At 43.1% G+C, this 25,126-nt stretch overlaps 1 protein-coding gene across 5 annotated transcripts in view; it reads right to left on the bottom strand.

Moving 5' to 3' along the window:
* The window catches only part of Gria1 (glutamate receptor, ionotropic, AMPA 1), a 344,743-nt gene that overhangs the window by 12,049 nt on the left and 307,568 nt on the right, over positions 1 to 25,126 (bottom strand). For 3 of the 5 annotated variants that reach the window (XM_013034904.1, XM_013034908.1, XM_013034907.1), the window contains one exon: positions 6,289 to 6,403. In XM_013034904.1, the coding sequence (XP_012890358.1) occupies positions 6,289 to 6,403 (115 nt within the window). Of the gene's footprint in view, positions 1 to 5,325; positions 5,441 to 6,288; positions 6,404 to 25,126 lie in introns of all 5 variants that reach the window. The other 2 variants (XM_013034905.1, XM_013034906.1) reach the window with 1 other exon arrangement.

Below are 25,126 nucleotides of genomic sequence, written 5' to 3'. Positions count from 1 at the left end.
CAAGGAATGATAAGGAAAAGGGGAGAGACGGGAAGCTTAGAGCTGTGCTAAGTTCACAGGTTGATTTTCTTTTTCTTCTTTCCTTCCTTTTGTCAGTCCTTGGGGCTTGAACTCAGGGCCTGGGCACTGTCACTGAGCTTTTCTGCTCAAGGCTAGTGCTCTACAGTTTTAAGTGACAGCTTGATTTCTGGTTTTCAGGTGGCTCATTGGAGATAAAACTCTCATAGACTTTCCTGCCCAGGTTGGCTTTGAACCGTGATCCTCAGATCTCAGCTTCCCAAATAGCTAGGATCACAAGTGGTATAAGTTGCCAGTGCCTAGCCTGATTCTCATTATGTTTTGATAGGGGAAGTATACCATATTGCTTTGTCTGTCCCCATGTTTTTCTTGAGTTCACTGTGGTTGTAGGGAGCCTTTGAGGATGATGGAGTTGTGGGCAACCTCTTTTGTAACTCTTTCTGAAGATCCTATGAGAATGTCTCCCTCCTTGGCTCTAGAAGGTAAGAGTGTCCTTTATAGCCTCTCTGTGAAGGAAGTATGTCACCCTATAGATGGAGCAACAGGTGTGTGACACTATATAAGCCAGCCTTTTCTGTGAAGATGGAATCTCCCAAACTTTTTTACCTTGGCTGGCCTGGAACTACGATCTTCCTGATCGTGGGCCAATGTGCTCAACTCCTGGTTGAGATGCAATTCCTGTAAACTTGTCCGGGATGGTTTCAAACAATGATCCTCTTGATCTAGTCTCCAGAGTAGCTGGGATTACAGACTGTCTATGATGAGCTTTTAGAACAACTTTAGATCTTTCTAAGGATGCTTGAGGTCTGCCACTCTGTGGCCATTACTGACTCATTTCCCTCTATTGGATTATAAATGGGCCATCTTAGAGCAGAGTCAAAACAAAAATCTCTTTTACTTGAGGATCGGAGTTCTAATTCTTCCTTTGATCCACTGTGCATAGTTGAAGAGACTCCTCTTGTGGGTGTGTGTACAAAAGGCAATTTTCCCACTTCATAGGCAAATGCCAAGCTTCCTAGTTGTGAGTAGGGTTTGAGACTTTTGAGCATTTATCCAAGAGACCCTATGCTCTTCCTGTCCCAGAGCAGCTGTGTTCCCCCAGAGCTAGGCAGCTTGTTGGTGGGAGTGAAAAAAGTCACAACATGTCTCTCACCAGGAACAGAGAGAGAGAGAGAGAGAGAGACAGAGACAGAGAGAGACAGAGAGAGACAGAGTGAGAGAGAAAGAGGCAGAGGCAGAGAACCAGAGACAGAGACATAGAGAGACACACATGGAGAGAAAAAAGAGGATTGTAGAGTGACAGGTGATAAGAAAAAGAAAACCCCCCATCTTTCAGCATCATTGGGCTCGTTGCTATGGTGACCAGCCCTCACCCTTTCATCTGTTCTGAACCCATTGTCTCAATTTGCTGTTTCCCCTTCATATTTCTCCTAGCTCTTCCCACCTATTGCGGGACTGTCTCAGAGTTCCTCTGTGTTTGCTTCTCAGCCATCATCCCTTCCAAGAATGTTCAGGACATCCAAGATGATGACTTCAAGTCTTTTGGACTTGGAAGAAGACACAACTCAGTCTGATGCAGAGGCTTGAGGTTTCCTTTGTGGCATCTATGGAATGTTCTAAGAAGAAGCCATGCCTCAGTTTCTCCAAAAGTTTCCCATTCCTTCTTCTCTTCCAGGTTGTGCAGATGAACTCCAACCAAGCCATAGTCCTCCTTACAATCTTCCAGAATTCCAAAGATGTTTCTATGATGCTTGCAATTGGATTTCTTCAGGCTCTGCCTGTAAGCTGACCATGTGCTGAATCTGTCATCTGTCTGCCATGCAGGAGGTACAGCTAACTCCTCTGCCACTGACTGGTCTTTCTGCTATGGCGATTTCTTCTTGTGCCTTTCCAAAACTTTTTATTTTATGTGGAAGAGTGTTTTTTTTTTCCTTCCATAAGTTGTTGATTGGTTCTTGGAAATAAAAGATGAGCGCACTGATGGCACACACTAATTCACTAAGCTACTGGAAGATAACTTTGGCCTATCCTTTCCAAGTACTATGAACCAGGAAAGGCAATAGTTGTAAATTCCTCAGATTTGGATGCATTTTGAAAAGAAGCTGACAGGGATACGGGAGGATGCAGCCCCAGGGTTGGAACAAATGACCTCTGACATAATTTGAAGCATCCAAGAGGGCTTCCAAATGATCAGATGATCTGGGAATCATGCCTTTCATCAAGTCTTCTTGGGGACTAAAGCTCTTTAGGGCATGAACAAAAAAAGAAAAAGAAACTCATGTTCATTGGCAACTTTTGCTGTTCCATTTCCAAACCAGGCCAGTTCTGGAAGCTGAATGTGTTTTGTTTTTTTTTCTCCCAAGAGCAACACAGGATGAGAATTGGCCCATTGTGTTAATAATTGGCAAGGCAAATAGTGTGTGAAGCCGGATGGCTGTGGGGGTGGCTGGTTTCAACAGCGTGTGCTCAGGGACCTACTGCTGTACAATGCACTCCAGAACATTCTGACTCAAAGCAAAATCTCAGCATAGAACTCTTAAGGAGACCATGTGGGTTGGTGGAGCACAATTCATATGCTGGCTCCAGGCCAGGTTCCAGCCTAAATGGGGTTCCTTCTCCCCACTCTCTCTCCCCCAAAACTGCCCCCTAAATGTGAACTGAATATTGGTTTGGATTATGAATTAGTGCACAGGGATCTTGTGTGCTCATAAACAACAACAACAACAACAAAAACCCCAAAACTCCAAGGTGGCTGTCCAACAGAGGTTTTTTTCTGGCTCACAATAAAACATAATTTGTGTGTGTGTGTGTGTGTGTGTGTGTGTGTGTGTGTGTGTGTGCCAGTCCTGAGGCTTGAACTCAGGGCCTGCGTGTTATCTCTGAGCTTTTTTTTTTTCTTTTCTCAAGACTGGTGATCTACCACTTTAGCCACAGCTCCATTCTCGGGTAGTTCAATGGAGATATGAATTTCACTGATTTTTTTTTCTGCCTGAACTGGCTTCAAACTGTGTTCCTCCTGAGTAACTAGGACTATAGATAGCTAGGATGACAGGCATCAGCCACGAGTGCCTGGCCAAAAAAAAAAAAAACTTTTTAAAGAAAAATCTCTGTCTCTCATCCCTGCTCCTTAAGGAAGGACAGGAGAATTAAGATGTGTGGCTTTTAGGGACTTTGAGCGAGGTGTTTCGCTATTCAGTCTTTCATTTGGACCCCTGCCATCCATCTGTTGGACATATCATGAGAATAAACAGAACTCCCAGCAGGTTTGCCTTGAAGCCACTGGTTCTTTCTAGAATGTTGGGAGATGACCAGAGATCAGAAAAGAGGCACCAGGACTCTGGATCCTGAATAGGATTCTAGCTGGAGCTAAAAGCTCCTATGTGATGGGAAAGATGGAATGACTTCCACATCTCTGTTTCCAGGGGTGGATTTCTATTCCATTTTAGCGTTGCCTTCCTTGGATCTCTTTTGGGTAGAAATGGAGGGGATGAGGGAGGAAAGGAGGGAGGGAGGGAAGGGGAGCAAGCATAATGGAGCACTACTAGGCCACAGTGGTTTTTATCTCCGAAGAGGACAGGATAGGGGCTTTTAGGAAGAATGTAGGGATACCACGGCCATTCTGGGGCCTCACCACGCATTGAGTAAGGAGGGAAATACCTGTAGAGAAGACGCTGGAGGTAGGCTAGGAGTATGATGTAGTGGTAAGAGGCAGTGTTGGGAAGATGGGAACCTAGGCTGAGTTCTAAGCCCGGGTTTATCAATGAACCAGTGGGGCACTCGTGAATGAATTACTAAGTGAGTGTTGCTATGAGAAAAAGTGATATAAGGCGATACACGGACTAAATAACTGGCTAGCAGGGGAGGGTGTATGCCCCTTTTTAGTTGCCTTTCAATTTCTCTGGTTAATCCAGCCATTTAAATCATCAGGTTTGGTGTTGGTCCCTTCTGAAAAGTCATCTCTCACTTAGCTATGGTTTGGAAAGTTAGCAGGTTTGGAAAGTCTCAGCCATAATCATCACCATTACATTTTCTTATCCTCTTTGTCATCTTTATTCTTTTGGTTGCTTCCCCCCCCCTCTTTATTTCTGCAAGGAATATCAAAATTCCCTATTTCTAATAGTATTGCTGCCATTTTTCTTTGTCACCTAAGTGCCATGGAAAAGTAATAACAAAGTGAACAGATATAGAGAACACACAGAGTAAATCATTAACCCAGGTGGTATGTGAATGTTTGAAGTTGGCCTGAGAAGGGCTTTTATTTTCTTTCTCTGTACTCTCTCAGCTCTGAAGTCTGAGATTTGTGATGGAGGTAGCCTTTTAGGCCATGAGACCTTCTTCTCATCACAAATTTATGCCTGTAGCACTATCTATGGTGGGCCTACTAAGGGGGTCATTAATCTATAAACCATTTGGCATCCTTTTTTTTTCCCTCCTGCCAGTTCTGGGGCTTGAACTCTGGGCTTGGGTGCAGTTGCTGAGCTTCTTTTGCTCAAGGTGAGCTCTCTACCACTTGAGCCACAGCCCCAATTCAGGCTTTATTGGTGCTTAATTGGAGATAAAGAGTCTCATGGACTTTTTTGCTCAGGCTGGATTTAAACCACGATTCTCAGATCTCCAGTAGCTAAGATTACAAGCATGAACCATGGGAACCTGGCTGGTATCCTTTATTTTTTAAGGATTAAACTAATATCTGACTGGTTCTCTCTTCCTAAGACATTTTTTTTAATGAGAAAGCTCTAGATCATCATCTTGGGTAAATAATTAGATGTGACAACCATGCCAGGCTCTGTGCCCAATCACCTTTCCCTATAGCAAATACCACTTGCCATGAGGGGTAGTAGGAACATAGCTCTTGTTTTTGCCAGTCCTCGGGTTTGAACTTAGGGCCGAGGCATTGTCCCTGAGTTTTTTTGCTCAAGACTAGCACTCTACCACTGAAGCCACAGAGCTACTTCCAGCCTTTTCCATTTATGTGGTGCTAAGGAATTGAACCTAGAGCTTCATGCATGCAAGGCAAGCATTCTACCATGGAGTTACATTCCCAGCCCTTCTCACTGGTTTGTTTTGCCTTTCTAGGAACATCACAGGTAGCAAAGCCTCCATTAGGGGCAAGGATCATGCTTGAGGCCCTGAGACACCCCTCCCTATGCGGTTAGCCCTGGACTGTTGGTCATCAAAGGCCCTGTGTGGGCTGAGATTTCTGGAAGGTCTGAGGCCTCACAGAGGCTGGGAGGACCCTGGTGAACACTGTGTGATTTTTTTTGTTTGTTACAGGTGTGCATGGCCCCTCTGTAGCCGGTGACTGACCTTACTTCCGGAGTCCTTGTTTCCACATTCCCCTTTATCGTACCACCATTTGCTTTTCAGCTTGTCTAAGACGCCTTGCTCACTGAGTTTCAAAACCGCTAGGTTTACGGGACCTCTTCAACCAGGGGGGAGGGGGGAAATAACATAAATAACATTACCAATGTTATTTTATGTTATTCAGCACAGACAGTATGCATTCAGATCATTCATTTGAATCAGAAAGAGCATAATATGCACTGACAAAGTGATACTCTAGAATATTCCTTCTGACCCCGCCCCACTGTGTCACTGGCCCACCCAACACACTCACACAGTTCGTTCCTCTAGAGCATAGCAAGATGAGTATCACTAGGATCATTTTCAGTAACCAGCAACATCCACCATCGATTGCTGATGATATTGACTGAAGTCCAGCGGCCATGGGTACCTGGGGACTCTCTCTGTCCACAGGCTCCCTGGCTGCTACGGGCTCAGCTTTGAAGTATATCTCAGACTGCTTCCATGTCTACAATCTACAGCATGTCCTTTACCAAAAAACCAAAAAAAGAGAAAAAAAGGAAACAAAAACAAAAAACAAGGACTGCCCATTGTACATATATTCTGCCCTCCATAGGAGATGGAGCATTACTAGCCAAAGAAGATGCAGGCACAATGTCCTTCTATTGTAATGAATGGACCAGAATGAGCTACTGGGATTCTGGGAAATGGAGGTATACCAGAAGTCCCTTTGAGATAGTAGTCGATGACAATGTTTTGCTGCTCCTTTGACTCATTTGAGAGGCTTCCTTTTGGAATGGATGATTATGATTATTGTTGTTGTTATTACTATTTTTCTTTTGTTTTTTGGTGCTAGGAAGCATATGACAGATGTTGGCATCAGAGTTGCTGGTTACTAGCCATGCTGGTTTATACCCACTAGTTTTTTTTTTTGGTTTATATATTTTTTTTCTTACTGGGGCTGACCTTGGAATCACCTCCCCCGCTGCCGCATTCGCCCTTGTCGTACCACCATTTGTTTTTCAATTTGTCCAAAAGCCCCTGCTCGTTCAGTTTTAACACTGCCAGGTTTACTGGATTTCTTTAAAAACGAATAAATAACACTCGATGAGTAACAGGTGGAGAACACTCAGCAAGTCACGTGACCCAAGGGATGGGTGAATCAACCCCATTGCCCAGTTTGCAAGGTTGCCCTTTGACCTGAGAGGTTGCCCCCCCTCCCACTCACCACCATGGGTGTGGTTTCTATTCTTTCCTTTCTACTGGAAAGAGAGGTCCATTTTGAGCTAGTTTTAGAACAGCTCAATCTTTGGAAAGCAATAGCCCAAATGGTATTGCTTTCTGGGTTGATTTTCTAGTCCTTTTGCTTTCTTTTTTCTTTGCAAAATGGATTTTTACAAGGACCCAAACAGGAAGTAGCATGATTGGTCAATATCAAAGGAATTATCACTTAGTGAAGTAGGGGACTGGGAAGGCAGCTGGCTCACCCCTTCCTGAGTGTTTCTCACATCACAGACAAGAGAGAGAGAGAGAGAGAGAGAGAGAGAGAGAACAACATAATTGGCATTCTATTCATTAAATCTCTCACACTCACATACGCACACACATACATACACACAAAAAGAATTAGGCAAATTTCAGGAAAACCTAGGAAGTAGAAAAAGACAGAATCAGATTCAGAGGTCATTAAACACTTTAGACATTTCAGGACAAGGGGAAACAAAATCAGCAAAAGGCCATGGTTGACTCTTCTTCTTTGTTTTTAATCAGGGACTTTTGGAGCAATCTGACTTTATTGATGTGACTGCTATTTAGGGTTAAAAGAGAAAAGCCAGAAAGGTTATGGAGTCCTTCAGTCGACAGCTTTGGAGACCACAGACAAACCTGTGCCAGGAGTGAAATGAGTATTTAGTAGATCCTACAGATGGAGTTTCTGGTTACATGATGGAAATATGTACATATGACATATCCAGGGACCATCTGCAGGGGCCAAAGGAATCCATCTTAATGTCCATAGTGATCAATCCCTATGGCTGTCCTGCTCAAGGGTTGCTAAATGGCTACATGCATGTGATTAGCTGGGCTTGTCACCTCATCTTTCAGGGCCACCTATTGCTATGTAGACGTTCTAATTTCCCACCTACCTACTTTTCTGGAAGAATTTCCCTGACCATAGTATCCCCTTCAGCTTAGGCTCAATTCTGTACTTAGCTAAGGTGGATTCATAGGCCTCTGTGAAGCCATACTGAGAGGAAGGAGAGTAATTTGTCCATGGTTGGCAATAGGAGACATGGATGGGGAAGACACAAAGACTATCAAATCCAGCCTTGACTCTAGTGGCCTTTTACCCTGATCCTTTTACTGTTGTTTTCCGATTTCTATTCCATGTCACGCTTCATGGGCACTGTTCCTGTGCTCCTTTTACTCAAGGCTAGTGCTCTACCACTTCGAGCTACAGCACCACTTCTAGATTTTTCTGTGATGAATTGGAAATAAGAGTCTCACAGTCTTCCTGAGTACCTAGGATGACAGGCGGGAGCCACCTGTGCCTTGGCTATGGTAGACATTTTTTTAAAAATTTTTCATTGCCTTTCTTATTTGCTTGTTTTTGAAAGAATGAAACTGTGGCTATGTGGTGAATCTAGTGTGAAAAGAAGCGTGTTGAATGCTTCCCTGAGAATCAGGTTTGACTCACAGGAACTCTGTTTACTACAGCCATTACCTTTTATTTATGAGTGCAGATTGCTGGGCAGCTAACTAGACTGTGGCATATGCATCCCCAAAGGCAAGAGAAAGCGAATCTAAATGCTGCTTGCTGCCTGCAAAGGAGTTCATATTTATGATTTCCTCACACTCAGAGTTTAAATGTGGCCATTTTCAAGCTAGGAGAACCATTTCCATGGACAGAGTCCCACACGCACTTTAGCTCGTTAGATACCGTCACAGACCAAACTCACAAAATGAAAAAGAAAAACAAACATCCACAACAATACCTAAACCTCAAAAACAAACAAAAAACCCAACCACTACCATCACCACCAATGAAAAACCCCCAAAAAACCAAAATCCAAATGTTTCTTGGGCTTGAATCACTACCTAAAAGGCTTTGATTGTTGCGGGCCAATCAAAGGTGATTGGATGCTGATGCCACAATAAACAGCCTTTGCAAACAGTCTCAAGACTGTTTGCTTTTTCTTTCTCCTCTATGTTTCCACTTTAAGGCAATGTAGGTAGCAAATCTCATATAGGAAATGAGAGAATATCTATGCAGGGACAAAAAAAGAACTGGGCACAGTAGGAGACAAACTGGAGGGATTGAAATGGTGGTATGAAAAAGTTGTGGTGCCAGGCGCCGGTGGGTCATGCCTGTAATCCTAGCTACTAAGGAGGCTGAGATCTGAGGATCACAGTTCAAAGCCAGGGCAGGAAAGTTTGTGAGACTCTTATCTCCAGTAAACCAGAAATGGTGCTGTGGCTCAAGTGATAGAGCGCTTGCTTTGAGCTGAAGAGCTGAGGGATAGCACCCAGGCCCAGAGTTCAAGCCCCACAACTGACAAAACAAACAAACAAACAAAAAAGGTTGTGACCTCTAAGTTCTTAATTCTTCTTTGCTGTGAACGCTGAGATTACTTTTCTGTCTTCAAAAAGAAAAAAAAAAAGCGTTTCTGTTTATTTTGCTCGGGTATAGAATCCAGTTTGGGGTTAAGAGTGTGAAGAGGTGTTCAGAGAAAAGTTAAAAAAACAACAACAGATAGAAAGCACTCCATGAGGGACTGGCAAGGGTTGTAGGGTAGGAGTTTGTTTTTCCTTGAATTGGTGGGCTCATAAGCTCACAGTGGGGGGTGGAGGGTCGAATGAGGAACTGAGTGGATATTGTTCCTTCCCCCAGGAGATCCTCTGAACTCAACTGATCTCTTTTGCTCAAATGTCCTAGATGACTGAGTCTGACAGCCAACTATCTTCAAACATATAGTCAGTTCTCTGGAGCAGAGAAGATGCTTTCTGATTTTGAAGATCTTTTCTCTGAGCTGGGGTCAAAGTTCAAATGGCGATGTTTGCCTAGTGAGTGTGAGGTCATGAGTTCAACCTCCAGTACTGCTCTACCCTTCACCTCCACAAACAAATACTCGAGGTACTACAATGACTACAGGGTGTTCTATAGAGTGAAGGAATGTTTGAATTTTTTTTCCTAGTCAGGTAAATGAATGAACAGATGAATAGACAACTTAAATGTAAATATCACCTATGTATCCATAACTCAGTTCTTTGGTACACTGTCTGAAATTGTGTGTGTGTGTGTGTGTGTGTGTGTGTGTGTGTGTGCCAGTCCTGGGGGCTTGAACTCAGGGCCTGGGTGCTATCCCTGAGCTCTTTTGCTCAAGGTTAGCGCTCTACAACTCGAGCCATACCTCCCCTTGTGGCTTTTTTTTTGTGTGTATGGTGGGGAGGGTGGTTGATTATAGATAAAAGTCTAAGGTAACTGCCTTATCTGGCTTCTAACTATAATCCTCAGATCACAGCCTCCTGAGTAGCCAGGATTATAGGCCAGAGCTCTACCACTTGAACCACAGTGGTTAGCTGGAAATGAGTCTCACAGACTTTCCCTTCCTGGGCTGGCTTTGAATTGTGATCATCAGATCTCAGCCTCCTGAGGAGCTAGGATTATAGGCATGAGCCATGGGCACCTGGCATTATTGGGGATTTCACAAGAAAGAACTTGAAAGTAAGCAAAGACACAGGGTCTTTGGTTCAGTGGAGTTAAAAGTTCTCTTGCAGAGGGAGGGATGTGGCTCAGGTTCTCTATTAAGTACTTTGCTGCCTTGATTTTCTTAATACCCTCACCCTGGTTTACCTCTTAGTTTGGCTACATGCAGTCTACAAATGCATAGCCTGCCTGAGGGTAAATGCAATGATGTGAGAGTAAGGTGCATGTGCATAACCACTGTGGGTTGTAAAACCCAATGACCAAGAAACACATCTTCTCTGCCAGTCATTTCAAAAGACAAGTTTACGACTGGAAAGTAATGAAGAGTCAAGCAGGTTATTCCCTCCCCCTGCCTCCCTTCCTCCCTCCCTTCCTCCCTTCCTTCCTTCCTCCCTTCCTTCCTTCCTTCCTTCCTTCCTTCCTTCCTTCCTTCCTTCCTTCCTTCCTTCCTTCCTTCCTTCCTTCCTTCCTTCCTCATTTCCATTCCTTGCTTCCACCTCTTTTCCTTCTTTGAGATAAAAATGTTGGTACTCAAAGCATGGTCATTTTGACTATTCTGGCTTGGGTTAATTGCCACATCCTAGGTGCTGTCCAGGAGATTCATCACATTCTAATCCAAAGCCATTACTAATTGATAGTGATAAGAGACTGGGAGAAAAGGTTCTATGCAATATGTCCAAAAGCAAAGTTAAAGAGATATACATTTGACTTCAAATGGGTCCCTTTGAAAAATACTCTTAAAAATACCTTTAAAAATATTGTTGGTGGTAGTATTTTTGTTTGTTTTCTTCTGAGGAGGGGGCGAAGAAACCAAGGGAGGAAGGGTAAACAAATGCAATTGTGCTATTCAAATAACTATGTGGAAAATTAACTAAGCAACTTGTGGGCAGGGATAGGAAGGGGACTGGGGAAAGTAAAGGAAGGGGTGACATTGTCCAAAACAAAAAAGAAATGTACTCATTACCTGACTTATGACACGGTAACCCCTCTCTACAACACCTTAATAGCAACAATAAAATTATAATAAATGTATTTTCCTGTCCAAAAATACTACATTAAAAAACAAACAACCCCTCCCTGGGGGGAAGCAGGGCTTCTGGAGAGCAAGCGAAACAAAATAAAACAACAAATTGAGTGGAACCAGGTATGATTCAGCTGGGCAGAGTTAGAAGCTCAGACAGATGTCCAGAAGATGCTTTGGGGTTGAGGATTCAGAAAGGCCAATAACCACAGATACAACCATCTGCATGGTGCTAACTCCTCTAGAGAGCCAGAACCTGTGGCCTGGTCTTCAGCCATGAAGTTGATGGCTCCATGTGGCCCTGGAATAATTATCTTTGAAGACCTTGGCTGGAAGGGAGGGCTAGGAATTCTTGTAAGCCAGTCTCCAAGATCTCTTTATATACATGAGCTTCCAGGGTGTCTGACTTGGTACTCTGAAAAAGCTCTGGAATCAGGTACTTATGGGAAAATTAAAGTCAGAAGGATCCATTCCAGATGGTTTTAGCATAAGGAAATTCTACGGTTAGAATGTCGGGATCCAATTATCCATACATCCATTCAAATCCAAGCATCTCAGGAGGAGTGTGGGATGAAAATGACCCCTGAAGTTCTACCTGGCTGTCAGTGACACGCTTTGCCTCTTCTCTCCCAAAGGCAGATTGGATTTTAATCAGGCCAGGCATCTAGGCCTCACGTTTTTTTCTCCACCTAGTATTCCCCTGGCTGGCATCCATGTGCTTCCTTTGTGCTGTTTTGTTTAACTTCTCACTCAAGAACTGCTGGTTCTTCTATGGCCCTCTTGTTTTCCTTGCCCTTGCTCTTGACCTTGAACGCTGCACTTCTCCTCAACCTCTTCGTAAAACTTCCCTGGCCCCTAGCAGTCAGTTCTTTTGTGCCACCTCCTATTATTTTGTGTCTTGGTTTCAGTCTTCAGCTTGATCATATAAGGTCTTGGGATTAAAGCTCTGAGGATGGAACTTTTGATGTCCTGTAGGACAACTCCCCAACAGTATTTAAGAGGGCCACCTAAAAAAATTGAGTACTGTACTAGGTAGGAATTGTAAGAATGAACAAGAAATGATCAGTCTCAGTCTTAAAGAGGCATACAGTTCTAGTGTGGGAGGTAGAGGAGTTTCTCAAAAGTTCATAGAAGAGGGCTGGGAAGGTGGCTCAGTGGTAGAGCGCTTGCCTTGCATGCATAAGGCCCTGGGTTCAATTCCTCAGCACCACATAAGCAAAAAGAAAAAAGCTGGAAGTGGTGCTGTGGCTCAAGTGGTAGAGCGCTAGCCTTGAGCTGAGGGACAGCGCCTAGGCCCAGAGTTCAGGCCCCACGACCGGACCCCGCCCCCCCCCCAAAAAAAAGTTCACAGAAGATTGCATCTGATTTTAAAATAAAAGAATCAGTGGGGTACTGGTAGCTCACACCTGCCACCTTAGCTACTCAGGAGGGACTGAGATCTGAGGATCACTGTTCAAAGCCAGCCTGGGCAGGAGAGTATGACATTCTCTTTTTTTTGGTCGGTTGTGGGGCTTGAACTCTGGGCCTGGGCACTGTCCCTCAGCTCTTCAGCTCAAGGCTAGCACTCTACCACTTGAGCCACAGTGCCATTTCCGTTTTTTTTTTTCTGATGGTTTATTGGAGGTTAGAGTCTCACAGACTTTCCTGCCCGGTCTGGCTTTGAACCGAGATCCTCAGATCTCAGCCTCTTGAGTAGCTAGGATTACAGGCATAAGCCACCAGCGCCCGGCTGTGACATTCTTATCTCCGATTAAAACACCAGAAAACCAGAAGTGGAGTTGTGGTTCAAAGTGGTAAAGTTCTAGTCTTGAAGAGAAAACCTCAGGGACAGTGCCTAGGCCCCTCTGAGTTCAAGCTCCATGACGATCAAAAAGAAAGAAAGAAGGAAAGAAAGAAAGGAAGAGAAAAAGGAAAAAGGGAATTGTAGAAACACCAACTATGAAGACAGATTAATTCTGATCGTGAATGGGAGCTAGGGGCGTTTTAGGACTATGGTGTTAACAAGTGAAATCAGAAGCTCAGAGCATAGAGAGAATAGTCTTTCTAGGGCTAGGTTGTCTGGGAGATGAAGTCATCAGCTACTGCATACAAATAATGAGAATCCTTGAAAGCAATACTCAAAGGGGATAGGGAAGGCCTTTCAGCAGGGAGAAGCTTTAGATCAGTAGCCTATCTGTACCAACAGAGAGCAAATGATGCAATCCTAAATAAATCTAATAGCCTCTATGAGAGGAACAGATAGAGCCAATGCTTATAATCCTGGATTTAGGGATGATGGAGAAAAAAAATGACTTCAGTACAGATAGGGTTTATATGAAAACTTAGGGTTCACAGTTAGTGAAAAAAGGGTTTGATTTAGTCTCTGAATGCCACAAGGCAGAAGATCAAAGAGAAAAATCTACACACACAGATTGCTGTTCATGCCAAGTACTGTTGGATCACACCTGGAATCCCAGCTAATGGGAGGCTGAGATCTGAGAATCAAGGTTCAAAGACAGCCCAGGCCAAAAGCCCAATGTGGAGGTGTGGCTCAAGTACAGAGTGCTAGCTCTGAGCACAAAAGCCAAACAAGAGCTATCTTAGCCCCGTTGAAAATATGTAGCACATTTTGCATAAAAGGTAGGAGTTTGGTCCCACACTGTCAGAGAAAACATGGAATGAATGAATGAACTAGATAAAAAATTTGGAATTTGGTCCATGGATTCAGAAAGCCTAGTCCAATGAGGGGCTAATATGTGGCCAAATTTTCATTCATCAAGGAAGCGATAAGGAAAAATTAAATAAGCTAAACTTTTCCCACTTGTGCCCACGAGTCTTTTATGTGAAATTGATCACTGATCATTTAAAATGTTAACTTATTCCCTCTTTATTAAATTGTACTTTAAAAAGATGGTGATTTTAATTTAGCTCCTTGGCATTATCAAACATTGTGAAGTATTTCTACCCCATCTTTTTTTTTTTTTTTGGTCAGTCTTAAGGCTTGAACTCAGGACCTGGGTGCTGTCCCTGAGCCTCTTTGTGCTCAAAGTGGCTCTACCACTTGAGCTACATTGCCACTTCTAGTTTTCTGGTAGTTAATTGGAGATAAGAGTCTCACAGACTTTCTTACTTAGGCTGCCTTTGAACTGTGGTCCTCAGATCTCAGCCTCCTGAGTAGCTAGGATGACAAGCGTGAGCCACCAGCACCAGGCTGGACTTTTTATGTGTGTGTATGAGACTGTACTTATTCATCTACAGTAATTTGGGAACCACTGGACTTCTATGGGAAGATGCATGAAAGGAGTTTCCATTCATTCCAATAAAGGGGAGAGGAGTTATCTATGAGTGAGACTTGAAAATATTTGAGAGGGAAGGGTGAGAATTTTGAAAGGGGTGACATGGATCGAGATGTACTGTGTTCATAAGCTGCTTTGTTGCATGGTGACACCGTTGTACAAACTAAAGATAATAAAAATATTAAAAAATAAAATTATTTAGGAAGAGCCTTGTGCTGGTAGTTCACACCTGTCATCCTAGCTACTCAGGAGGCTGAGATCTGAGGACTAAAGTTTGGAAGCCAGCCTGGACAGAAATGTCTGTGAGGCCCTTCCTTCCAATGACTATGAGATAAAAAGCCAGAAATGAAAGTGTGCTTCAATGATAGAGTGCCAGACTTGAGCAAAAAAGCGAAGGGAAAGTTCAAAGCCCTGAGTTCAAGTCCCAGTATTTCCATAAACAAATTAAAGCAAGAACATCATCAACAACAAGAAAAACAGCAACAATGACAGCAACCCCCCAAAAAAGAACCCCCCAAACCAAAAACACCCAAAAGATCATTTAGGGGCCCTATTAAGGATGAGAAATCCCTTGCACCAGATTAAATGTCTGTATATAAATGAGCTTATTCCTTCTAATACTTCCTTCTATGTTTTTGGAGTGTTCAGGAGCCAAGGACAGGCCTTTGTCCTTTAGATTTCTTCCTCAGCCATTGTCCAGACTAGGGTTGGAGAGGGTAGTCTGCTGAGGATGGTTTTCTGTGCACCAGTCCTGGGATTTGAATTCGGGACCTGGGTCCTGGGCACTGTTCCTGAGCTTTTGTGCTCAAGGCTAGCACTCTACCACTTGAGCTACAGCTCCACTTCTGGCTTTTTTTGGTGGTAAATTGGAGAAAAGAGCCTTACTCACTTTCCTGCCTGGGGCTGGCTTCAAACCATAATCCTCAGATCTCGGTCTCCTAAGTAGCTACAACTACAGGCCACCAGTGCCTGGCTTTGCTGTGAGTTTTGAAGAGCAAGGTTATTTGGATGGGATTTTTTTCCTGATTCTTTGCTGGGATAAAGCCAGGGCTGTTTACTGGATATGAAAAACAGAGCATCAGCAAGAACCAACACTTGTTCTCCCTACCATAGCGGAGGGAAGTGGCAGGGAGTGTGATGGGGTTGGATGGAGGAGGGTCCTGGACATCATCTACTCAATCACTTCCCATTTAGACAATGGCCTCAATGTCCCCTTCAAGCTCTACATTAGCAGCTGAGGATCATGGAAAGTAAACTGAGAAACTCTCAAGAATAAGTGAAGAGCTGAAGGTTCACAGGATTCTGATGTGGCTTAAAGTAGTGAATGGAGATGTGGGAGAGATTACACAGTAACCCAACAGAAAGGAGAAAAAAAAAGAGTCATTGGGGGTCTTCCAGGACACTGGATTGAGATGCAAACACCCTTGGGTCTTTTTTAAGGAATGCAGGTAGAATCAAAATTCCTTCCCCTGTGCCCATTTCCAGGTGGAAATGCTCCTCTTAGGAGCATACTTAAGGAACAAGTCTGTGATCCACAAAGAATCAATGTTGATGGAGAATAGTCCACTGGAAAGCACAGCCTTACTTTTGCTTTCTAACTGTACAAAATAGCACAAATAAATTGTGTTGCTTAAAAAAAGGGAAGAAAAAGAAAAAGCAGCCAAATATCAGTTCTCATACTTGTAATCCTATTTACTCTGGTAGCTGAGATCTGAGGATCGTGGCTTAAAGCCAGCCAGGCAGGAAAGTCCATGAGACTCTTATTTCCAATGAACCACAAGAAAACTGGAAGTGGCGCTGTGGCTCAAATGGTTGAGCACTAGCCTTGAGCTCAAAGAAGCTCAGGGGACAGTGCCTGGCCCTGAGTTCCAGCCCCAGGATGGTGAAAAAAATAAAAAAGAAAGAAAAAGAAAAACCACAGAGCATTGAGTTAGAGGAAAGAATATGAGGATATAGGAGCTGAATCTCTTAATAACGTGTGATCACACCTATGGGCCATCACATAATCATAGCTGGGGAGATCAGGTCACTACAGTTTATCCAGAACTTTCTTGGTTTTAACCCTGTAAGTGGCATATCCTGGAAAAATCCCTTCTAGCCCAAGCTGATCAAGACACTTGATAACGCTGATGGAAGCTCCATTTTCTCATCTGTAACATGGGAATATTATATACTCCTGCTTCAGGTCCCCATCGTGCAAGAGTAGAAAGGGGTGACTGTGGAAAGTGACTTGATGCTATCTTGGAAGGGAGGCTGGCGGCTGGATCAGAACAAGCTACACACAGTACACTTTGTCACTTGGTGACACTAGTTAACTTAGAGGCCTCTCCAATATATTCCTCTCCACAAATCTCCCTACAATGACCCAAAGCAGAATGCATGAAGCCTTCTTTTCTTGTCTAGTCCTGCCTGTCCTTGCACACCCCATAACAGTAAACATACCATTCCACATCATCCATCCTCACTCTTTAAACCAATCTGAGAGCTCTTTATTATCAGAAGCCCTGGGCACTCGGCCCCGAAAGCAAACACAGCTTGATTGAGGGTTGTGGAAAAGAAGAAGCAATTTTCTAAATTTGGCAGAGATTACTTGCATTCCCCCCTTCCCCGAAACTGCACACTAACATGACATGGAGCTATCAAGTGTGGCTTCACACTCCACGCGTGCCCCCTTCCCCCCCAATCCCCCCTCCCCGACAAATTCCTGGCAGGTAGAGACAGAAAGCATTTTCCAGGCTCATCTGATCCTTAGCCTTACTCCATATTGTGAGAAGCAGGTGTCAATGGCTCCTTTGCAGCTCACAGCAAACCACATCTGGTCCTGCTTTGTGGAGTCATTTGTCAGCAGCAGCTGGCAAGCAGGTCTGTGTTAGATACCTTGGGGATGCTCCACAAAAGGGTGGGAGGGGGAACTGTCCTCCTGATGAATGGATGAATGGAGCCACCATTCAGGATAAGAGCCAGCCCACTGGGCTCAATGCAGATGCTTCTTTCAGTGAAAGGAAGGAAAGCAGGGCTAGTTCTAAAGATGAGGCCATGGGAAGGCAGATGTCAGTGTAAGCAGTATGCTGGGCAGGCCAATAGGGTCAGAACAATGCAGAATTATCTCCAGTAATAGAAACTACTGAGCAAGAGAAGGGAATTCTTTTTAGTCTGGAACATATTTTGTGTGTGTGTGTGTGTGTATAATATTTTAATCAGAATGCCCCTCTCTAGCTCATCCTTAGTCCCTACTGATCAATAGAGTTGAAATATATTTCAAAATTATTTGCTATAGCTTAGTATTAATGGCTCATGCCTGCAAAACCCTACCTACTCAAGAGACTGAGATCTAAGGATCATGAGTTAAAGCCAGCCCTGGCAGGAAAGTCAATGAGACTTTTACCTTCAATTAGCCACTAAAAACCAAAACAAAACAGGGAGTGGTGCTGTGGCTCAAATCATAGAGTGCTAGTCTTGAGCACAAAAGCTTAGGGACAGTGTGCAGGCCCTAAGTTCAAGCCCCAGAAATGGTATGCATGCACATGTATACACACACACACACAGACACACACACTATTTGCTTTCTATGTTCCTTTTATCCTCTTCCTAATAAAATAATCCTATAGTTAGAATTATGTTTTATGTGTATATGTGTCTATAAATACATATCTATGTATATACACAAAGATATATCTGTATGTTTATATTTATGTATACATGTACATATATACATATATACATGTTTATATTTATGTACATATCCAATGTGTATGTCCTTTACGTCTGGCTTCTATAAATAAGAAAAGAAATGAGAAATTTGGCTTTCTGAACTTAGCTCATTTCCCTCAATATGCTGTTCTTCAATTCAATCCATTTCTCTTGCAATGACATGTTCCCAGTTTCCTTTTTCTGATTATATTTTTATTATATTTAAGTAGTCATACAAAGGAGTTATCATTCAACCAATCTGTAAGTACAATGCATTTTTTTTCTGGCAGTTTTGGGTTTGAACTCAGGGCCTGGGCACTGTCTCCAAACTTCTTTTGCTCAAGGCTAGCACTCTACCACTTGAGCCACAGCACTACTTCTGGCTTTTTCTGTGTATGTGGTCCTGAGGAACTGAACCCAGGGCTTCATGCATGCTAGGAAAGCACTCTACCACTAAACCACCTTCCCAGCCACACAATGCATCTTAATTGATGTCACCCACTCATTACTCTCCCCATCCCCTCTACTTCCCTCAGTTTTCTTCATTTCTTAGGCTATGTGTTGAATTTAATGACTGCATTCTCCCACTCCTTTCCTCTCTTCATTCTTCTACCCCTTTCCCCTTCACCTCCCCACCACCTTTCAAGTTCCAGTTTTCTGGCATTCATTTTGTTGGACTATGAGTTAGGTTTATTTTAATTTTTTAAAATTGTACCAATCATGGGGCTTGAACTCAGGGCCCAGGCACTGTTCTTGAGCTTTTGTGCTCAAGGCTGGCACCCTACCACTTGAACCATAGCTCTACTTTTTGGCTAGTGAAATGGAGATGAGTGTCTCACAGACTTTCCTGCCTGGGATGGCTTTGAACCACAGTCCTCAGATCTTTAGCCTCTTACGTAGCTAGAATTACAAATGTGAGCCATTGATGCCCAGCTGTGAGCTGGTTTTTCTAAGGAATTACACCATTTGAATTCTCCCTTGCAAACTCCATACTTTGATTACTACATTTGTATGCATTTGCATGCAACCTTGTATGTGTTTACTTATACACTTTATAACTTAGTTCTAGCTTTGGCCTATGAGGGAGAACATGAGTCTTTTGTCAAAAGAAGGATATTCTGACTTACTCCGAGACTGACACTGTTTCTTAACTGTTCCACTCTCCTCTCATTCCCCCTTTTAACCCAACGTACAGCTCCTTACCTCTCGCTTGGACAGCTCTACTTATATCTATCTTATTTTGGGGGCTGTGGGGCTTGAACTCACTGGGTACTGTCCCTGAGCGCTTTTGCTCAAAGCTAGTAGCATTCTACCACTTGGAGCCACTTCTGGTTTTCTGGTGGCTAATTGAAGATAAGAGTCTCACAGACTTTTCTACCCAAATCTTTTCTATCCCCAGATCTCCTGAGTAGTTAGGATTACAAGTGTCAGCACCATCAGCACCCAGCTACAAAGTGAGAATTCTTAGTGGCAACTGTTTCACTCTTGTGAGCATTATCTAAATCATAGAATGCATATAAAGAACTGTCCAATAAATAGGAATTATAATTATTATTAATCTTAGTGATTGTTTGATCATCTTATTTCTTGGAGTTTTTGTCTGCACTCATAACTTTATTAATGATGAGAAAAACCACATAGGACTCCCTGATGCTGTTCACTCATTTTCTTTTTTATCACCTATTTAAAATTAATTAAAAATTAATTAATAATTATCTGTGTGTGTATGCATGTGTGTGCGCATGCGTGCGTGTGTTTGTGCTGGTACTGGGGCTTAAACTCAGGGCCTCGTGCTCTTGCTTCGCGTTTTGGCTCAGACTGGCACTCTACCACTTGAACCACGCTGCTTTTCCCTCTTCACTCATTTTCTTTACCAGGCTCCTGGGACTATTTGGCCTTCTGTTCCTTGAAATGGATAATGATAATCCTGGAAATGACAAAGTCATAACGTACTCATCCTTGCTCTCTTTAAGAGTACTTAACTTGGCATTTGGAAAATAAGATCCTCGAAAGGTTGACAGAATTAATACGATCATGGCTACAAATTTCCATCTGCTACCTTTAGAATGTTTATTGTAACTGCCAAGCAGATGCATGGATTGGACGTCAGTTGGTTTAATTTTGTTGTATGGTATATATAGTAGGCCACTATTTTTCCACTTTGCATGAATTAGACCGAGCAGAAGCAGCAAATGACTTGGTAATGTGTTTATAAAGATCCCACGCACGTGGAAGCTGGCCGGATGACAAGCGATGTGACAAGCAATCATTAGGGCTTTCTGGCCTACTAAATTCTCTCTGAGGTTCTTTGGGACACTTGGCTTCTCGATTCACTGAACTGTGTCTGGAAATTTCTTCTTCCTCCTCAAGGGAGAAAGAAAGCATAGGGATGGGGAAAACTTGTTGTGTTTATAGGTCACAAACAGACTGGTTTGACTCGTGCTGTGGATTTGTCTAGGTAAGCACTTCTCCAAAGAAGCAAATTAATTTTTATGGGGCTGAAGAATATGATTGAGAAGTCATTATGTTTGGCCAGTGCTTGTACTGAGGAAGGATGGATAATAACACGTAAATTTCCAGGCCTGATTTTCTTTTGTCTGGGATTCTTTTTCTTTCTTTCTTTCTTTTTGTTTTTGTTTTTTTTTTTGGGTACGGTCATGGGGCCTGAACTCTGGGCCTGGTGCTGTCCCTCAGCTCTTCAGCTCAAGGCTAGCGCTCTACCGTTTGAGCCACAGCGCCACTTCCAGCTTTTTTTTCTTTTTGCTTATGTGGTGTTGAGGAATTGAACCCAGGGCCTCATGCGTGCAAGGCAAGCGCACTACCACTGAGCCACCTTCCCAGCCCCTTGTCTGAGGATTCTGTAGGTCTATCCCATGACAAAACATAGCTTTGCTTTCTGAGGGTGTTTCTTTCTGTTTGCTGGTCCTTGGGCTTGAACTCCTTGGGCCTGACAGTTGTTCCTGAGCTTCCTTTTTTGCTCAAGGCTAGTGCTCTGCCACTTGAGACACAGCTTCACTGCCAGCTTTTCCTGTAATTAATTGTAGTCTCATGGATTTTCCTGCCTAGGCTGGCTTCAAACTGTGATCCTCAGATCTCAGCCTCTTGAGGAGCTAGGATTACAGACATAAGACACGGGCACCTGGCCTTGGTGAAGGTTTTACCTAGACTTTTCTGCCTTTGGGCTTATGGATGAATTCTGGATGGGTATCAGAAACATTCTTTTGTTCATCGTGTGCACAAGGAACTCAAGCCACATGTTTGAACATCTATCTTGAAGTTTGCATCTCATTCCATGTTGAGTGTGATCGGTCTCAGAGAAAGTAATCATCCCTAATTTGGGAGAGAACACCCTCAAAATAGAACAGATGGTTAGCCATGAGCAGAATGGAAAAGTAGGAGTGAGTGAAGAAAAAGATTCAGATTCAAGAACTGCTCACATTTGAGTGAGGAACACAGTTCGAAGAATGCTTACCTAGTATGCACAAGGTCCAGGTTCAAGCCCCAGTACTGAAAAATACACAGTTCCCTTGTGCTCTGAACTCTGATATAGAGTTCACAAATGATTCATCTTAATCCTAAGGCAAATTTGAAACATTTAGAGTAAGATCTCACTTGGAAGAGGAGAAAACAAAGCTTCAGAGATGCTAAAAAAATGATCATTAACATTTCTTAGTCACTATACTATGTTCCAGTTACTGTGCTAAGTACTCTGTATTATTTTGGGGGGTCACTTAACAAATATTTAAATAAGTGCTAGAGTTCTTTCCTGTTTCTATCTTCTCTGAAAGCTTAGGGAGGTGAAGGAACTTGTCCAAGACAGTTTTGCTTTAAACTGGCAGACATTGAAATCCTACTCACTCTGACTTCCGGGTTGTAGCCATCAATTACTGGTCTGAAATGTTGCTTGTTACTTTCCCAAGGTTTCCAGGGTTATAAATATAAGAGGCAAAGTTGGACTCAGGACCGATCAACACCCAAGCACACTGGCTTTCCAAATCCACAAATCTCAGAAACAATGTGAATGAGTAACACACCCTTCTTGCTCCTGGTTTACCTTTGTATTCGCTGGTAGCTACCTTCTGCTAAAAGCCACCCCCCCAAAAAAAAAGAAAAAACAAACCAAACCCTAAACTTAGTTGAGTCTGAAATAAAGTCGCTGGTGAGAGAGGGTTAATTTTTTTTTTTAAGTAGCTGCTATTTTTGACAGGGGCGGCCTCTTAAAAGAAAGCAACATACAATTTGTAAATCAGCAGGCAAAAGCAGTGCTTTCATTGGCAAATCACAGCTCTCTCACTTCTGTAAAAGCTATTCATTTCCTGTGTTGTTCATCTCTTCAGAGCCGTCCTCACCGCCTCATGCTTGCCACCTTCTTCCCTTCTCTCTCTCTCTCTCTCTCTTTAACGTGTGGCTTGGCTGTTGATGAGTGCTCAGCCAGGCGTGCTAAAATTGGAGCTATCACAAGAGAAAAATGCACATTTGTAGGTGTGGTTTCTCTAGAATCCCACAAAACATATCGTCACAATGGAGCTCCTGTGGAACTAACTTGGACTCTAGAGGTACCAGACATCTCATGTCCCTGATGCATTCCTTCCACGCTTTGAGGATGATGTGTTAAAATGGGCAAAGGCAGTGATGGGTAGCTACGTGTGTTAGCTCAGTGGTGAGGGCATGGGAAAAAAATGGAGGTTTCAGAGTCATGGTTTGTGACTCCACTCAAATCATTTTGAGCATCAGAGCAAAGTACTGTCTCTCTAAATCCTTGGGTTCCTAACACATGACAAGGCAATGATTATGTCCACATACATGTTAAGATGAAGGGAGGATGGGTGCTTAAACATCCACAGTATACTGAAGGCACTGGTTGACATATAGTGGGTGAGAAATGGATATGATCACCCATAGGTATAATCAGCCCCCACTTAATAATTATCTATCTATCTATCTATCTATCTATCTATCTATCTATCTATCTATCTATCTATCTATCTATCTATCTATCTATCTATCTATCTATCTATCTGTCAGTCCTGGGGCTTGAACTCAGGGTCTGGACACTATCCCTGAGCTCTCTTTTGCTCAAGGCTAGCACTCTACCACTCTGAGCCTCTTGTGGTTTCCTGGTGGTTAATTGGAGATAAGAGTCTCATGGACTTTTTTCTCTGGGTGGCTTTGAGCCATGAGCTTCAGATCTCAGCCTCCTGAGTTGCTAGGATTACAGGCATGGGCCACAAATGCCTGGCTCAATACTGTGTGTGTGTGTGTGTGTGTGTGTGTGTGTGTATGAGTGCATATAATAGTACCAGAGTTGAACTCAGGGCCTCATGCTCTCAATTTTGCTTAAGGCTGGAACTCTACTACTTGGGCCACACCTCTACTTCTGCCTTATTTTGCTGGTTAGTTGAAGAGTTCTATGGATTTTTCTACCACAGTTGGCTTTGAACTGTGATCCTCAGATCTCAGGCTCCTGAGTAGTTAGGATTATAGGCGTTGAGCTACCCAGCATGTTTTTATTAATTGAAAGAAATTAAAAGCATATCGAGTTTTGGAAATCATAAAAATCTTTTGGGGGTGTTTCAGGTTTAATCTGTTAGAGGCAAGTGAGCAAGGCGGACAGTGATACTGTCTGAAACCTGTGACACTGGCTGAAACCTTGCTCCCTTTGTGGCGATCAGGCCAAACATCTGCCTCTTGGATGGCTCTGATCCTGGAGTAGATTTGTAAATCAATATGTTAGTGGTGCAGAATGGAGACAAAGATTTCCTTAGGAATTGGAGGCAAGGCAGATAACATCCCTTTGTGGAATCTCAGATGATCAATTTCCATACTGGTCGGATGGATCTAACATTGTGTGAGAGATGTCCATGTGCTGTTTAAATAAGGTAACATGAGCTCTAGAAGTATCTGGGATGGCCAGTGATGAATAAAGGTTAACCAGTCTTACTATCCCCACCACTGGAATGCTACGAGAAGCCCTTGCCAACTAGTCTGCCTGGATTTTGGCACCGTACTATTGCTCTACACTGTCCATAATATACCACCCATCTGACTGGAGAAAGTTCTGTGTCAATGCACGTGTACATTTGGAAACACATGTGAGCGACCACCCATGCGCTCGCGCGCATGGTTCCCTTCTTTGCGTCCTTTCTTCTTTTGTTCTCCCCTGACCCGGACTTCATCTCCCCCCCCCCCCCCCCCGCTCCCTTGCTTTCTCTCCAGCTCTTCTGAGGAAGGCAATGTGAATCCATCCTCTTTGTTCAGAGGGCTGTTGTTTCTGATCAGGCATGACCCAGGTCACAGAGTTCATGAGGTTACCATGACAACAAGCATCTCTAGCTACTCATCAGGGACAAATCATTTCCCTGTACTGTGTGTATCTACCCTGAACCAGTATGACAGGATAAGAAGAGGGACGGCTACTTGTGAGAGAGTAGGGATGGAACGGGAGGGGAGAAAATATTAGTATTTTATTTTGTGTTGTTAGCATGTTCTTGGTGGAGAGGATTATGAAGTTGTTCTCAGAGTGAGACATTTTATATTTAGTATGGCTGATGTGTGCAAGGAGTGAGATTAAGGGGTGGGATTCATGGATTTCTGATCAACACATCTGGTTTTGCCAAGAAAGAAAAATAAATATTTGGTTCCGAAATGACTTTTTACAAGGTCTGCTGGATAGACAATGAACGTCAGTTGGTATCCACTGTGGCAGCAACTTTATGCAATTTATCAAATGTTGTCAAGGCAACTTTACAGAATTATTATTATTATTATTGCTATTATTTTGTGCTGATACTAGGAGTTTAGTTGAATTCAGGGGCTTCATGGTCTCGCTTAGCTTTTTTACTCAAAACTGATACTCTATAGCTTGAGCCACACTTCATTTCTAGCTTTTTGCTGGTTAACCGAAGATAAGCATCTCTTGGATTTGTCTGCTGGGGCTGGCTTTGAACTGTGATGCTCAGATCTCAGACACAAGAGTAGTTTAGGATTACAGGTTTGAGACATGAGTGCCCAGCTCAGAATCACTATTATTCCAAGTTTTTAAAAATTCTTCTTCTTCTTCTTCTTCTTCTTCTTCTTCTTCTTCTTCTTCTTCTTCTTCTTCTTCTTCTTCTT

Source organism: Dipodomys ordii, unplaced genomic scaffold (assembly GCF_000151885.1).
Source record: "Dipodomys ordii isolate 6190 unplaced genomic scaffold, Dord_2.0 Scaffold200, whole genome shotgun sequence".
NCBI lineage: Eukaryota > Metazoa > Chordata > Mammalia > Rodentia > Heteromyidae > Dipodomys > Dipodomys ordii.
The sequence above is the reverse complement of the archived record's forward strand: the minus strand, read 5'-3'. Positions and strand labels throughout refer to the sequence as shown.